Source organism: Mesoplodon mirus, assembly GCF_964341445.2.
Source record: "Mesoplodon mirus genome assembly, chromosome: 14".
Taxonomy (NCBI): Eukaryota; Metazoa; Chordata; class Mammalia; order Artiodactyla; family Ziphiidae; genus Mesoplodon; species Mesoplodon mirus.
In genome coordinates this window covers 16,986,588-17,003,448 of record NC_138990.1, presented here as the reverse complement: position 1 = coordinate 17,003,448, position 16,861 = coordinate 16,986,588, and the positions used below count along the sequence as shown (strand labels likewise).

The following is a 16,861-nucleotide window of genomic DNA, read 5'->3' as shown; positions in this document are numbered from 1 at the left end:
CTGCAGCCCAGGGGCAGTGGAGGTCTCCTCTGCCCCTAAATACTTCTTCTGTACTTCTACTCCGCGCAAGCTCAGCTACGCTGGTAAGGGCGCGGGGCTCCTCAGGTGAGGGGGTGCTTGGCTGTGAAGCAGGAGGCACACAGATCCCAGGGAGGCTGAGAGGAAATCCAGGGTCATCAGAGGTGATGAGGGCTCTGTGGAGGAGCCTGGGCAGGATGGCTGAGCTGTTCCGAGGGCGTGGATGCCAGCTGAGTCTGGGGGGGCGGTGTGAATACTGGTAGTACCATGGTGGGGAAGTCAAGGAGCAGGGGCCGGAAAGGTCTGGGCTTGAGGTGGAGGGAAGAGGGACCAGATTAAGCATCTTCAGAGGAAAATGTAGGCTTTGTCTTTGCCTTTGCTTCCAGAGAAGGACAGAGTTCTGCATCATACACCTCCAGCCTGAGAGCAGGACCATCCAGCTCAGGTCCACACAGCTCACACATACATCTGCCCTCCAGGCACAGCCCTTCTCAGAGCACACATAAACCCCAAGCACCACAGCCCCATTCCACAAGTAATGCACCACCGATATTACCAAAATCACACTCCTTGTCATACACGCATCCAGCCGCATCCCTCACTTACCACAGCCTTCACCACCATACTCCACACCCCTGTATACAGACACCGCTCCAGTATCCCCCCCACGCACATGAAAAGCCCACAGATGACACCAGATACACCGCTCCATCCTACGGCCAACAGACACCAAGCTCACGACATAGCTACGTCATGTAAATGTCCCTCTCTCGTCTACCACACCTGCTCCCTCAGCTTCCGGCACGGCCCATGCATGTTATTATGGTTTTAATTTCCTTTTTCAGCAATGCGGAGATTTCGAGACACTGCCTGGCCTACAGCACCCCTAGCCCAGGTTCAGGAAGAAGGGGAGACCGCTCCCCCATCACACTGTGTCTCCTCCTCACTCTCTTCACCCTGTAAGGACTATCTGCACCCAGACAAAGAGGAAAGGGGCATGAAAATATACTACGTGCAGGTACAAGTGAACAAGGGTGTCGCTGTCTCCTGGAAGACAAAGAAACCCTTGGAGTTGCCTGAAAAGCAGCTGACGATAGAAGAAGTGACCCTTCCTGAGGATGCGTGCACAGTAGGCACTTGCCCCTCTGATGTGTCCACCGAAAGCCTCCTGTCTGACAGTGAGCCCACTGGGGAGGAGAAAGAGTATGAGGAAAGGGCAGAGCCAGGCAGCCCATCAGGGTCACCTGCCGTCGAGGAGAGACCCAGGGCCAAGACACCGGACTGGATGGTGACCATGGAGACCGGCTTCAGGTGCATGGCCTGCTGCCGGGTCTTCCCCACCTTGGAGATCCTCCAGCAGCACGTGAAGGGCGGCGTCCTGCAGGGCTTCAGCTGCCGTGTCTTTCATCTCAACATGGCCCAGTGGATGGGCAATGTGGAATCCGAGAGCACACCGGAGGAGGAGGAGGAGGAGGAGGAGGAGGAGGAGGAGGAGGAGGAGGAGGAGGAAGAGAAGCAAGAAGAAAAGGAGAATGAGGGAGAGCAGCCCACGGGGGAAGGCCCCAGCCCAAAGAGACCCCGCAGGCAGGGTCTTTTCTCTCCTTTGAGTTCCAAACAGCAACTGAGATTCATGGGACAGAAGATCCTGGAAGACGGTGTGGCCGTCCCTTGGAAGAGGTAAGGCTTGAGGCTGGCACTCTTCTGAGCCTATGTCACGACGGCCCAGAGGAGTCTAAGGGAAGGGGCCGCACACATGTGCTGGTTGACCTAATGGCTCTGCAGTTGCATCAAATGGGACACACCCAGCACTAACAAAGGCATTGAGCTCTGTTGACGTAAACAAGAAGGTGGAGCCTTTTCCTAGGAGTTTCCTCAGGGTCTGCACGATGGACCTCAACTCTTAGAGGACGTACCGCCAGCAGCTCCTTCTCGGCAGAGAGAGCCAGGAGTGGTCTCAAGAGAGGACGGGGGCCCTTGCAGGACCAGAACTTTGAGGTCTGAGAGCCTTGGGCCTGAGCCGAGATCTCACCCTGACCACTGTACCTAGCCTTCTGTGACAAAGGGGAATATGAAAGAGAGTCACGTGGAAATGAGGTCCCCCGAGATATGGAAGTGTTCCAGAACCTTCATTGCGTGGTAGTTGATCTGGAGCCAAGCTCACTGTGGTGTGCGTGGCTCTGAGCATTAAGGCAATGCTGGAGGGTAACCCTGACCAGCAGAGCTTGGAGTGCTTCTTGTCTCTTCCTGTCCTACCTCATTTGTTTTATCCCTTCCAGGGAGAAGAAAGGACCCTCGGGAGAGTAGCAGACAGAATGCCGTGGTCTGAAGGAGGATGAAGGGACCGGCACTCAGTCTAACATCATATGACAATAGAAGCGTCCTAGGCAATAAAGGGCATTTTCCAAACCTTTCCTGGAGCTTTTATTTAATGACATTTTTCTATCTATGCATCTATCTGTCATCTACATCTGTATCTTTCAAGGTTTGTGAACAAGCTTTCACATAAGCACTAGAGACGTCCGCCAGCATTTTCCAGAAGAGGCCTGCAAATTGCTGGGGACTCCTCACAAATAGGGAACGGCCACAACCCCTGCCACACAGACTATGCGCGTGGCCCTCCTGACGTACTCCCACTCTCTCTCTGAATTTCCCAACGTCTGAGATGAGGGTGCTGGCTGGAGGCAATGATCACGGGCAGGCTGAATCTTCTCCAGATTCTGATTCTCTTCCTGGGCATATCGTCCTCAAGCACAGTCTCCATGTCCCTGGCCACACTGATCTCTCTCCTTCAGTCCTTCCCTCCCTCCCTCTCCTGCCTCCCAGTGCAGAGAATACTTTTTTGCATTTGAGACGACATTTATTTTTGGTTCACAGAATTCTCACCTGTTCTACTGTGGCCTCCGTTGTGAACATTCCAAAGCTGAGAATTTTCTGTTTTTCTCCCTCATTTCTGCTGAGTCTTTACCTTCCTAATGCAGTGAACTCACAGTGCCTAGCTGACTGGATGGGGAAAAAAATCCAGGGAGCAAAGAGAAATAATAAAAGAATATATCAGTTAATTTTTCATAGTGTTATCCAACTACATATTTTTAAAATTTTGGAATAATATTAGGAATCTTCTCTTTATAAAAAACTGAATTATCGGGCTTCCCTGGTGGAGCAGTGGTTAAGAATATGCCTGCGAATGCAGGGGACATGGGTTCGAGCCCTGGTCTGGGAAGATCCCACGTGCCACGGAGTAACTAAGCCCGCGCGCCACAACTACTGAGCCTGCGCTCTAGAGCCCGTGTGCCACATCTACCGAGCCCACGTGCCACAACTACGGAAGCCTGCGTGCCTAGAGCCCATGCTCCGCAACAAGAGAAGCCACTGCAATGAGAAGCCCGTGCACCACAGCCAAGAGGAGCCCCCGCTCACTGCAACTAGAGAACGCCCGCTAGCAGCAACAAAGACCCAATGCAGCCCAAAATAAATTAATTAATTTTAAAAAATTGAATTAGTTTCAAGGGTACAATGTATAAAAGTACAATAAAAGCCCCCCTTCATAACCCCCCAACCCCACTCTCAAGATGGAATAGATATGCTGTGATACAATTTATAGTCGTAGTACTACTCCTCCTCCCACCACATCCGAAATCCTCTGAGCCCGGTGCAGCAGCTTCCTTTCACAATGCTAGGACCCGCCACAAGACAGATGATAATCCCTTTGGACATTTCAAGGAGCGGCACCAAGGGAACAGTACCGGGGAAATGCCACTGACAGCTCAGAATATCCATGGCATTTCTAGAGCCTCGGCACTGCTCTCGCTCTGGGTATGAAGGTCCAAAAAGCACGTCAGAGAATATTCATACTTGTAAACAAGCTCCACCTTTGAAACACAATCTACATAGAAACACATATACAAGCCTGCACGATGGATGAAGCCAACGTCTCCTCCATGATTGACCTTCTGACAACCTTATTGTCTCCTCAACCATAAAAGGTCAACTTCAGACTCACGACCTTGCCTTGTCACCAGAAACATCCAAGCTTGGATCAGTCTTTCTAAGAGCAGATATTTGCTCTCTGAACTATTAGAGACTTGTCACATACACAGAAGTAAAACAGGATTGTTTCTATCTACCTGGGGACCTGGAGTCTTTCACATTGCTCCTGTTAAAACTCTCAGAGCACCAAAACTTTACCTACAAAGGGTTCAAGCTATGACATTCCCAATTTTCACAAACCTCCTCAGCTCTTGTGAGTCACATGCAGCCAATTCCAGAAATTGGAAACACGGTTGTGAGGATGAAACTGACTTTGGGGCTCCCCTTGGGTATGGTCTTCCAGACTTACCAAAAGGCCATTAAGAGGAAGGTTTACCCCACCTCAGGGAAACCCGAGGCAGTACTTGCAGTCAAGGGCTGGCCATGGCTTCTGAGCTACATCCAAAAAGAATTTCATACTGTACCTGGATCTGCTGAAGCCATTTCTGACTGTCCGAGAGCCAGCATGTATCGTTCCTGAACTGCCTCCATTGTGGATCATCAGTAGGGCTGTCACCTTTACTAAATAAAAATACAGGATACCCAGTTAAACTTGAACTTCACATGAATAATAAGTCATCACTTTTAGTATAAGTAGATCCTATGTACTATTTGGGGCATACTTATCTTAAAAATGTACTCGTTGTTTTTCTGACATTCATATTTAACTGAAGAGCCTATATTTTATCTGTCAACCCTACTCAGCAGAAATGATGGAGGCTTATAGAGATCCAAGAGATGCCTCAGAGCATCCTCAGCTTTTATTTCTATGTCCTGGACAGTGAGCCCGAGCCTCCCACTCCCATTAATTGGCTATAATGGAGTATAGTCTCCATTTTAGAGGTCTTGCTACTTGTCATTGTTATTATCTTCCTCTCACAGCAGTGAGAGGCCCGCATATTGCAAAAGAAACAAACAAACAAACAAACAAAAAGGAATAAGCTTGAATAATTCCTCCAAATCTCAGTGGTTTAAAACAACAAAGGTTCATTTCCCGCTCGTTGTACATGCCCATCATGGGCTGCCTAGGAGTTCTGCTCTTCGTTTTCCTTATTCCTGCCCCCAGCTTGACAAAGCCACCTCTCTCAGTCATCTTTGTAGAGAGAAAGAATTCTGGAGCCTCACACTGGCAGTGTGAGTTCTCGCCCAAAAGTAACACACATCACTTCCACCCAGAATTGTTGACCACAATCTTATTTTTAGGGAAACCACTGCCCAAAACTGCCTGCCCTGACCAGGCCCGACAGTAACCACTTTCACGAGTTATCTTAAAACAGGAGGTCCTGGTAAGGAACGCGGAACTAACCAACCACCACCAACCGGAAGAATTAGGGAAAGGTCAAAAGGAGAGAGGAGACTCCTGTCCATATGTCCTACCAACCTCCCAGAATGCTTCTCTCTGGAACCTATCTTAGCTGAGCAATGTGTGCACCACCAGAAAGGATCCTGAGTCAGAATGACTGGCCGGAGACAACCCAGAAACTAACCCCATCACCATAAAACCTGAGACTGCGAGCCACATGGCAGAGCAGTTCTCCTGGGTTCCCTTCCCCTCCTGCTCTGCACCCGGACACCCCTTCCCAATAAAGTCTGTTGCTTTGTCAGCACGTGTGTCTCCTCAGAAAATTCTTTTCTGAGTGGTAGACAAGAGCCCACTCTTGGGCCCTGGAAGAGGTCCCTCTTCCTGCAACATTATCATGTGTCTCTCCATTTTCTAAACTCCTTAGGCAAAAGTAATTGTGAACAATACTACTGAATAGTACAGAAACCATACAGAAAAATTCTAATCCCTCCCTGTTAAATAGGAGACTTGACAAAACCACCAAGCTATGCATTCACAAAACTGGGTCTAGAACTCACATCTCTTAGGTCATGATTCAGAACCTTTTCCCACTACGCTATATGTTAGGATTTTTACACCAAGACAATGTAGTTGGGTTAATAATGCCTTTCATTTTTTGTTTTTGTTTTTGTTTTTCATAAATGGATTCAGGAGGGAGGCTTTGGAAGCCCCTAAAACACTTGCCTTAAACTGAAAAGCAACTGGAAAATAATCCCACTGCCTTTTGAAATGTTTGACCTAGTAAAGATTAGATGTCTGGGAGGCTTTTATGTTCTGAATATAAGGAATAAAAAGGAAACAATCTTCCTAAGACTTTAGGAAACAGGCGGAAAAACTCTTGACTCCCACTTTGCTATTTTGACTAGCTCGTTGACACTTCAGTTCTTTGACTAATAGCAGTGGCAACAGCTGGAGTTTAGCCAAGATATAAGTATATATAATAGGGTGGCGGCCCCTGCAGAACCACATACCACTGTAAATGCTTTAGCTCAATCCTACTTGCTCATAGGTCTGTGCAAAGTAACAAATGGTTCTGAAACATTTATTCCAAATAGCTTTCTTATTATTACTTTAAAGATAACTTGGCTGCCAAATACTTGCTCCCTGGTGAAAAAGAATGCATATATGGGAGGAGGATTTATGTATCAAGATATGCTGCTTATTTCCCTCCTGCTGATACAATGCACATCTAATGAATTAGAGATAATCTTCCTCTCTTCCCCAAATTATAGATAAATGAGTATGTCGTTTCTCCCTCCCTTCAATTCATCCTGGTCATAGTTATTTTCTTTAAGACTATTATTCCCCTGCTTAAATCTTAAATGGCTTCCCAATGCGAGAAGAAGAAAACCGAAAAGAGTCAACCGAACGTTCAAAGCCCCGTAGGGTTGAAGACCCTGCCGAGTTTTCCAGACTAAGCGTAACACTCACCTTCCCGCCTCCACTCAACTAGGCCAGACTTCCCTCCCTCCATCAGAGGACAGGCGCTTGCTCAACTCATTTCTTTCAAGAGTATAATTTTTCAAAGTACAAATTGTTTTTAAGTTCAATTAAAATCCCACTTTCTACAGGAAGCCCTTCCAGATATCCCAGTGAGAATGGACCACACATTTTCCCAGCATGTTAGTTGTACCTCTGTGGTAACTCTTTTCACATCCTTCAATCGGGCAGACTCTTAATGAATGCGTCTGATTTCCCCCACAACATAGAGTAGGAGCCCTTGGAAAGTAAGACGCCATGATTCCTTATCTCTGGATTTTCCACATCTCCTTGCACTGAGTATGATCCCTAGCAGGACCCTGTGGGCTCCTGGGCACAAAGCCTGTATCGGTGTCCCCCATTTCTTGATTACAGGAAATAGGCTTCATTCAGCCTCCATGACCTTCCCTGAGTTCCAAGGAGCAGGTTCAAACAGTTGCTAATTAGAGAAGGGAGGGGATGCGAGACAAGGGAGGAATAGTCACAAGAAACACTAGTGCAGCCTTCGGGCAGGGTCTTGGTTCCCCCTTAAGGGATACACATAACAATATCTTTGAGCTGTTTTGCAGATACTGAAACCCCCACTAGGTGGGAGAAGTTAATGGTGTGCTACCCACAAACACGCAGACCCCAGAACCAGTTGGAACCGTAAGGTTGATGATGCTGACACCCACTTACCTCACCACCAACCAATCAGAGAAATGTCCATGAGCTGATCATACTCTCCTCTTTGAACGATTACTATAAAACTCCTCACTACCCTCTCCAGGTCAGGGACGCAGAGTTTTGAGGGCAATCGCCTGCTCTAGCCCCCTTTGCCTGGCAAAGCAATAAAGCTATTCTTTTCTACTTCACCCACAACTCTGTCTTGAGATTTAATTCAGTGTCAGGGTACGGAGGCCGGATTCGGCTTCAAGTATGAGCTCCCCTACTTGCTCCTCTATCCCGCAAAAAAAAAAAACAAAAGCTTAAATAAATTACCAAAGTACTGGATCTTCTTCCTCCCTAGGCAAAACAATGTCCTGACCAGTGGCCTCTCTTCCTTTTCCCCATACCAGCACAGGAATGCCATCTCTGCATTTATGCTTGCCTGTCACCATGTTCATGTAACTGAACAAAAGTGACAGCCCTCGGGCTTCCCTGGTGGCGCAGTGGTTGGGAGTCCGCCTGCCGATGCACGGGACACGGGTTCGTGCCCCGGTCCGGGAGCATCCCGCATGCCGCGGGGCCGCTGGGCCCGTGAGCCACGGCCGCTGGGCCTGCACGTCCGGAGCCTGTGCTCCGCAACGGGAGAGGCCACAACAGGGAGAGGCCCGCGTACCGCAAAAAACAAAAAAAGTGACAGCCCTGTTCATCCCATGTCCTGTGTAATCCACCCAACTCCCTTCGTCTCCATCTAAAACTATTTTTTACACTGCCTAAAATTTAACCATAGAGAATCAGGACTTTGAATGTTTACCCTTCAAAGATTTTTATTAAAATACAAGTAACCTCATGAGAAGTGGTGCCTTAACTTAAACCATCATCAGCCACTGTTTTAGCAAGGACTAGGGGAAAACAGGCTGAGAATTGGGCCATTTTTTAATGGCATTGGAAATGTAGAGACAGGAAGAAGAAGAAATGGTATCTGATCAGGAGGTAGATGTTGGGGAGGTGGTGAAAAAGTACTAAAAATAAATATTCCACTTCCTCATAAATTTGCAACAGACAAAATCTTCCTGAGCTGGTGCCCCTGTGTGAAGCAATGTATTAAGGACATAAGACATAGAGATCCACTGCAAATTAATCATGTTAATAAACTGAGCTGAGACTCAGAGAGTTCAAATAACTAGGGTTGAGAAGAATATTCGAAGTTTACTTTTTAAAGGAGCCCAGAGATTGAGGTAAAACCCACAGCTGTAAAGAACACCTTTGCATCAAGGACTTAGCTTCTATGTATGAATTGTAAGTAAGGGAAGCAGCCTTAGAAAGCAGAATCAGATGACTACTGGTGCCTAGGAAAACCTCTGGCCTAAAGAAGTCATCTGAAGTTAGCCCCATCTTCCTCTAAACCCATTTGGTAGGGTTTTGAAAATCTCCTCCATGAACATAATACACTTGACATGAATTCATGGAAGTAAATGAGGTTAACAGGATCTGACCAACACCTTAGTGTCTCTTCCAAAGGATGGGCAGTGTATCCATAATGAGGAAAGGGATATGAAATGCTCACAAATCCCATGATGAAAATGCCTCTTGGTCTATAAATCATGTTTCCCTGCTGTTCATAGCTCTGAAAACGATTAGAGAGAAACCTACTCCTGGGTGTGACAACTGGGGTCACTGAAGATTAGATGTTGCCATGAGCCCACAGAGTCTGCCCTGCAGAAAGCAGTAAAATGATCAAACCCCCACTCCTTCTGCTGGAATATTTACTGTTGACACAAGAGTTCAGCTGTAGACTATGAGCAAAAACCTTCTGTCAATCACTTTCAGTCCTTAATTGGATAAAAAGAGCTAGAGATCTTTCAAAACAGTTGAAGATTGCTACTTGACAGGGGGGGCTGGGAGTAGTGCAACTGGCATATGGGTAATTTTTAAGGCTACTTTTAAGTGTGAAGCCCTTTGACTGGTTCTCTGTCTCATGGGTATCCCAAAATTTCCATCTCACTGAAATTTGGAAAAGAATTCAGGTTCTGTCTTTCCCCAGAGAGGGGAGGCAGCCACAAGCTTTACAAACCTAGCGTTTGTACATACAGCGAAGTTAGATTCGCTTACTATTGGAGCCTGACAATACTTGATACCTGATAAAAATCACTGTCAAATAACATTTATAAGAACCCAATTGCATGAGATGGGGTACGATGTTGAGGATCACAAGCAGTTACAGCAAAGGCCTCCAGGTGCCCAGAGTTTAGGGCAAGCAAATGAGTATATAGGAAAGGCAAAATTTAAAAATGGCAGACCAAATTTGAATGGACCAAGTAACTGCTTTGCCATTGTACATTCTTCCTATTCCCCGTCACCCATCCATCTATCCATCCCCCCAAAACATACCCCAACCCTAGTGACAAAGGTGGAGGCAAAGCCTGGAAGGACAGTCCACAGGTACTGAGATGCTCAGGGTTGGGAAGGACTTTGATGCTTGTGAAATCCAATCCACGGTACCTTTGAATTTCCTCTGCCATGGCTCCACCAAGTAATTACTTGGCACATGTCCTAGGACCTTCAGGGACTGGGAATCCACCACTTTCTAAAACAACAACAAAACTCAACATATTTAGGCAGATAAAACATATTTAGGCAGATAGAACAAAAAATTCTTCCTTGTAAGGACAAATCCACTTCCCCAGAGCCTGTGGCTTCTGGTTGCAGCTTTTAGGGCCACAGAGAAAAAAAAAATCAACATTCCTCTTCCACAAGACAATCCTTCTAATATTTGAAGACTGTTATCTCAGCCCTTCAAGTCTTTTCTTCAGCTGCACAGCCCTATTTCCCTAAACGTCCAGATTTCATTTCCACATTGTGATCCAAACTTTCTCCTGAATGTGGGTCCTAGTTGCTTTATATTTATCTTAGTCTACAGTCCCCAGAACTTAACACAGTATTCCAACTAAGGTCTGACCAAGGCAAAGCAGAGTGGGGTTCTTACCTCCCCCGCCAGAGGTACTTCTCTTAAGACTGGCTTTTTGGTAGCCACATCAAACTGCTAACTCCTACTGAGCTGATACAGCCACTTTAAAGTAGCCAAGTCATACTTCAAAACCATTATTTCTCACCAAGTAATGGGGCTATCTGGGTTATCCAGACCTCTTCTATCCCTCACCCAAAGACCATCCATAAGCCTCACCCCACCAACATAAAAGCACAAGAAATGGGTAAAGTTTTCTGTTTTGTACTTTCCTTGGAAAAAGCTGAAAACTATTTGATTCGCCCAAGACTCCTCAAAATACCCCAGGTCAGGGGCTTCCCCGGTGGCGCAGTGGTTGAGAGTACGCCTGCCGACGCAGGGGACACGGGTTCATGCCCCGGTCCGGGAAGATCCCACATGCCGCGGAGCGGCTGGGCCCGTGAGCCATGGCCGCTGAGCCTGCACGTCCGGAGCCTGTGCCCCGCAACGGGAGAGGCCACAACAGTGAGAGGCCCGCATACCAGAAAAAAAAAAAAAAAATAGGTGCATAAGTTTGCAGGAACATGATAAAGCAATTAAAAGTGAATGTTAGCTAGTATTAAATGAAAAAAACAATTTAAAACTGTACCTATGTTATAAATACAAATACACATCCATGAATACATATGATGAAGAGATTACAGAAATATAAAAGCAGCTAATTTGTAAGCAGGTAAGCAGTAGACTGGAAGATGTCCTTCATTTCCCTTAATTTTTCTTTTACTTGTAAAATAAAAAAATGATGAAATAAAACAAAAATTAAAACCGAAACCAATTAAATTTAACAGGAATTTTAAAAAAAGCACACATGGCACACTCAGGTCCTCATATGCTTAGACTCTCCTTGAAAGAGAAAACCCATAGGGAACTATACCCAATATTTCGTAATAACCTATAAGGGAAAAGAATCTGAAAATATATGTATATATATGTATAACTGAATCACTTTGCTGTACACCTGAAATTAATACATTGTAAATCAACTATACTCCAATCAAAAAAAAAAAAGAAAAAGAAAAAAAAGAGGAAAACCTGTGTCCAACCTGAGTACAAAAATGGCGTTTTTAACAGCAAGAAAGGCAAGCTCTACTCACCTGGAATGTGCTCATTTTCTCTCTCCTTCTGGGGCAGTGCAGAGTCCTAGCAAGACAGACAGGGCAAGAAGAAGTCAAACTGGAAACTGGTTTAAAGAAAAAGAAGTCACTAACCCACGTGGTGCTCATTGTGAATTACCAAGGCTCCCAGTCCTCGGGGTGGCTACAGCTGATTAGGCTTGATGAGCAGAGCCCCACGCAGATACCAGATGCCCCCGTGAACCCCCTCAGTGGCTGTGTGAGGAATGACCTGCCCAGCCATACACAGTGGCCCCCTCACAGTGTGCCTGCAGCTTCCACAGGGGTCATTCTTATTCTGGGTATGGGGTAAACAGAGACCATGTAAGTCAGAGTAGGTTTTGGAGTCAATATGCATGGGCTCTGATCAGGCTACGCCATTCACTAGCAGTGTCACCCTGGGCAAATTATTCACATCTCTTCGCCTCAGTTCTGTCCTCTGCCAGTAGGGGAGAACACGGGCATCCACCTCGTGAGATCGTCATAAGGTAGGAAGCTCTGAGAACACCACTGTCAGGGTTTCTTATTTCTTAGCAACTGCGGTAAAGCAGATGATATTTTAGTTAGAAATTATCCTTAGAGATGTGATTTCTACCAACAGAAGACTGTCAGACATGTGGAGGTCATACGTTGTTGCCCTGTTATGGGAGAGTCTTTATAGACTTCTGAAAATCTCTGCTTGTCTTCCTGAAGATTTTGTGACTGCAACAATAATATTTAAATTGACATGGACAACTTTTTACAAAAGGTATAAAAATACGTTAAGTTTCTTTTTAAACAGGAAGTACCCTTTTGACAATTATGCACAGAGGTAAAGAGAACTAATAAAAGCCAGGATTCTGCAACAACAATAAAAAACAGTTTGACAGTCCATACCTAATTCAAATGAAAAAAGACAGGAATCTGAATTGTAATTATATCATTATAAATATAGGAAAGTTTAAGAAATAAATGGGAGACTTCCCTGGTGGTACAGTGGATAAGACTCCACATTCCCAATGCAGGGGGCCCGGGTTCGATCTAGTACAAAAGATGGCAATGATTCCACTCCCCAAAGCTTGGGAGAGAGATATCTTCACAACTTCTAACGACCTCCCTTTTGACTCTACACTTGCTAGCTGTCTTCTGCTCAATTCAGGATTCTGAAAGGGGCCCTGACAGTTGACAATAATTAGTGGGGGAATAAAATCATTGGACTAAGTAGGCCTTTGGTGAATCCAGCTCAGTTTTATCTGTGACATCCAGCAGGGTCAATTTCCTCGGCCTCAGTTTCCAGAAAAGACCCTCTCTTGAGCTTCTCGAATTTTCACGTGCATGTGAATTACTGCGGGATCTTGTTGGAATGCAGCCTCCTGGACCCCCTACGCAGAAATTATAAATCAGAAGGTCTCGAATGGGGCTCAAGGCTGGGCATTTCCATCCAAGTGATGCCAATGCCGCTGGTTTGTGGACCACAACTTGAGTAGCACTGCAGTGTAACATCAGTCCCACAAAAAACAGCCTCCACGACACAGAAACATACACAAAGAGTAACCAGACAAAAAGGCACTAAAACATTAACAACTGTTATCTTTACATCCTAAAGTTACAGATAATTAAAATTGTTCTTTATGTATATATCTGCATTTTTCCATAATGATTATGCTACTTCTATGATATACATATTATTTGAAATAAAATAAATGACCCAGTTGAGAAAACTATCTTAAAAACTCAGAAAATAGCCTAAACCTTGCTCTCAAGGTCCCCACAATTAAGTCCCAACCTCTTTCATGATATGATTCTAGCCAGTACCCTATGCTCAAAGAGAATATACCAAAGGGATTAGCAAACTCAGCTGCTGGACTCAAACTGCCTGGGTCCCAACCCCAGCTCTACCTCCTACCATCTGGGTGAGGATGGGCCAACAGGGTTGTGTTCCCTGCCCCCAGCTCCTCAGCCTTAAAGTAGAGAAAACAGCAGTACCGATTCACAGAGCCACCGCCTGATGGAAATATGTTCATTTGCATAAAGCTTTTAGAATGGAAATTAGTGACCAAGGCTCAGTTATCATCGTTACCCATGTCTCATACGTTCTACAATTTATAGGAATATCTTAAGTAGAAGAATGCCAAGTCCTACTCACGTGGGGCTCTGTTGCCTCTTCCTCCGTGCAGTGCTTTTTGAGAAGCCAGGGCTGGGGAAGGAAAGGAGACTGTGAAATACCAGGGCTGTGTTTCCATCCCCACTAATTCATACCGCACCCCCTTCCGCCCCCGTACCAGCTACAAGTCCTCTCCTTCCAAAACAGGCCAGGAGTCCAGGACAATTCAGCTTCCTGGGCTCACAGAATCCCGCTGCGAAATGGGTGCCTCCCGAATTAGCGTAGTATTAATACCAACAATGTATCAGGCAGTTGTAGACCTTTTACTTGTGCTATCTCGTTTCTCCTCACAACACTATATTAACAAGGCATTCCTTTTTCCCCCCTTTTACCGAACAGCAACGGAGGCACAGAGGAGTTAAGCAACTCACCCAGTGTGACGCCGTATGAAGCGGTAGGGCTAGCTCATAGGTGGGGGACGGGGTCAGGTTAGGGGTGAAGAAAACCGGGGAGACCCTCAAACCCCAGGAGGCACGACCTGAGCCCACCCCATCCCGGCTACGTTACCAAACGCAAAGAAGCTCCGCCCGCGGGACGTACATCACCACTCCAGGCCCTCAAACCTCCGCTTTTAGCCGCTCCTCCTCTTTCTCCCCAAATGAAAGGTCTGCAAAGGGGAAGCTTGAATGGGTCGTGAAGAGCGGACCTGAAACACCGTCACCCGGCAAAACATGGCTGCTACGTGTCCTCCTGGGGCGGAAGTGCCTGCGACTAACCCGGAACTCCTGGACCATATTTCCCAGAATTCCGCGGGTAAACCTTTACAGCGAGGCGTTACTGTAGCTGCAGTATCTGGGACTACACGAGTTTACGAGCTCTGGACTACATGTCCCAGAATGCAAGGGTGGGTGCGGGGGTGTCTACCGGCACGAGCTCTGGACTACATGTTTTCACTCTGGTTTTCACTTTCCGGAATCCCTGAGAAGGTCTCAGGCCGTCTTGCCGTTCGCCTGTGTAGGCCTCAGAAGAGTGTAGATTCTGTTCATTGAAAGGCGTACAAACTCAGTAGAATTTTGGACGTCTTCAAGAGGCTAAGCGACATAAAAGCATTACCAGCCACGAAGGCTTCCTGGTAAACCCCAAAGAGTTTCACCATTGGAATAAGGGGAGAAGGAAACTGGGCTTTCTTTGGCAGGGACTGAAGCCAAACGCCAAAACACCTCATTCCCTGAAATTGTGTAAAGGTGAACGTGTTTTGTTAGCATCTTACAACCCGTGCGGAAGCAAGGGAAAATCCTTTCTAGAGACAGACATCAACATCCTAGGTCTCAAGTTATTTCTGTAATTATAAAATCTGTGACATTGCTATTTGACCAAGTGAACTCTAAGGGGAAGGAAAAAGCATTACTTGACATACGGAGGGACACTTCACAGTCATAAAAGTTTCAAATTCTCAGAAACTAATAACTTCAGCTGATACTTTATAAAGCAAACATTGACAGAACCATGAAGAGAAACATTCAAATTCATAATTGGATCTGGAGATTGGAACACATACATAGAGGGAAATGTTGAGCCTTAAAAGCATATATTAAAGGTAGAAAGGGGGGCTTCCCTGGTGGCGCAGTGGTTGAGAGTCCGCCTGCCGATGCAGGGGACACGGGTTCGTGCCCCGGTCCGGGAGGATCCCACATGCCGCGGAGCGGCTGGGCCCGTGAGCCATGGCCGCTGAGCCTGGGCGTCCGGAGCCTGTGCTCCGCAACGGGAGAGGCCACAACAGTGAGAGGCCCGCATACAGCAAGGAAAACAAAAACAAAACAAAACAAAACAAATAAAGTAGAAAGGAAGTTGAAAATTGATTCAGAAAACATCCATTTCAGGAAATTAATAAATGAATAATAAAACTGAAGAAGGCAGATGGAAAAATATAAGATCAGATGAATGAAATACAAAAATAAAGTAGATCCCACACACACCCACAAAACAGAAATTAAAGAAAAAAACAAAACAAACAAAAAAAGATCATCCATAGTATAAACAAAGATTTTTTTCAAAAATGTGTTCCAAATTCTTTCAGGAAAATATCCTCCAAGAACTATTCCTGACTTAAGCCAACATAGCACACAGGATTTCTTTCCACTACGAGTAAAGTGAAATCTTGGATATAGCATGATGAAATACGGTAACATGATTAAGTTTTATTTATTCACCTCCTGTTCCCTATGGCACCCTCCACTCCCTTCTCTACCCCGTAAGCTACCATTCTAATTTGTTTGATGTGTTTTCTTTTGGGTGTGTTCTTGTGCAAAATGTGCACTTGTGTATATTTTCAATTCATATAAATAATATTGTGTCATAAAATTCATTCTGGTGTTTATTTCCTTCATTCAGGAGTATATTTTTAAGATTCACCCATCCAGGCTTCCCTGGTGGCACAGTGGTTGAGAGTCTGCCTGCCGATGCAGGGGACGCGGGTTCATGCCCCAGTCTGGGAAAATCCCACATGCCGTGGAGCGGCTGGGCCCGTGAGCCATGGCTGCTGAGCCTGCACGTCCGGAGCCTGTGCTCCGCAGCGGGAGAGGCCACAACAGCGAGAGGCCCACGTACCGCAGAAAAACAAACAAACAAAAAAAACATTCACCCATCTATCTAATTTGTTTCATAGAGTTCCATTTTCTGCACCCACATTTTACCTGTACTCTTCCAACTGCCATGCCAATGATAATAAAATAAACATCTTCTTACATTTGTTTATAGACGTATCTGAGAATTTCTTTGGAATACATACCCGAGTGAAATTATTTCATAGCAAATATGTATACTTTAATAATATAGCCAGATTGACTTCCTGAACGGCTACACCAGTCCAGATTACCAAAGAGTTGCACGTCAGGTTTTTGTGCAACCACTTACCTTCATTTGGACGACTCATCACCGTTTTGCTAGTGTATTAAATGTATAGTAGTATCTTGTTTTAGTTAAATTTCTCTGATTTCTAATAAGTTTGATCTTTTTTTCAAATGCTTGGTAGCTTCATCTATACGTGTCTACTTAAAACTTTTGCCCCATTTTCTAATGTGGATGCTATCTTTTTCTTCCTCATTTCTATTACATATTCTGATTATTAATACCTTTTCAGTTTTACCAATTAC

The 16,861-nt window shown here is 45.6% G+C and overlaps 1 protein-coding gene across 8 annotated transcripts in view; it reads right to left on the bottom strand.

Moving 5' to 3' along the window:
• LOC309815403 (uncharacterized protein) overlaps positions 1-15,963 on the bottom strand; it is a 28,364-nt gene extending 12,401 nt beyond the window's left edge. The window contains exons 1-5 of one of the 8 annotated variants that reach the window (XR_014295860.1): positions 14,333-15,963; positions 13,752-13,802; positions 11,609-11,654; positions 4,470-4,566; positions 2,902-3,018 (exon numbers count right to left, since the gene is read on the bottom strand). Coding sequence is in view for 2 of the 8 variants with exons in the window: in XM_082642190.1 (XP_082498316.1) it covers positions 2,980-3,018; positions 4,470-4,561; positions 11,609-11,654; positions 13,752-13,802; positions 14,333-14,503 (399 nt within the window). In the remaining 6 variants the exon portion in view is untranslated. Of the gene's footprint in view, positions 3,019-4,469; positions 4,567-11,608; positions 11,655-13,751; positions 13,803-14,276 lie in introns of all 8 variants that reach the window. The other 7 variants (XR_014295862.1, XR_014295864.1, XR_014295865.1 and 4 more) reach the window with 7 other exon arrangements.
• Between the last annotated feature and the right edge of the window lie 898 nt (positions 15,964-16,861).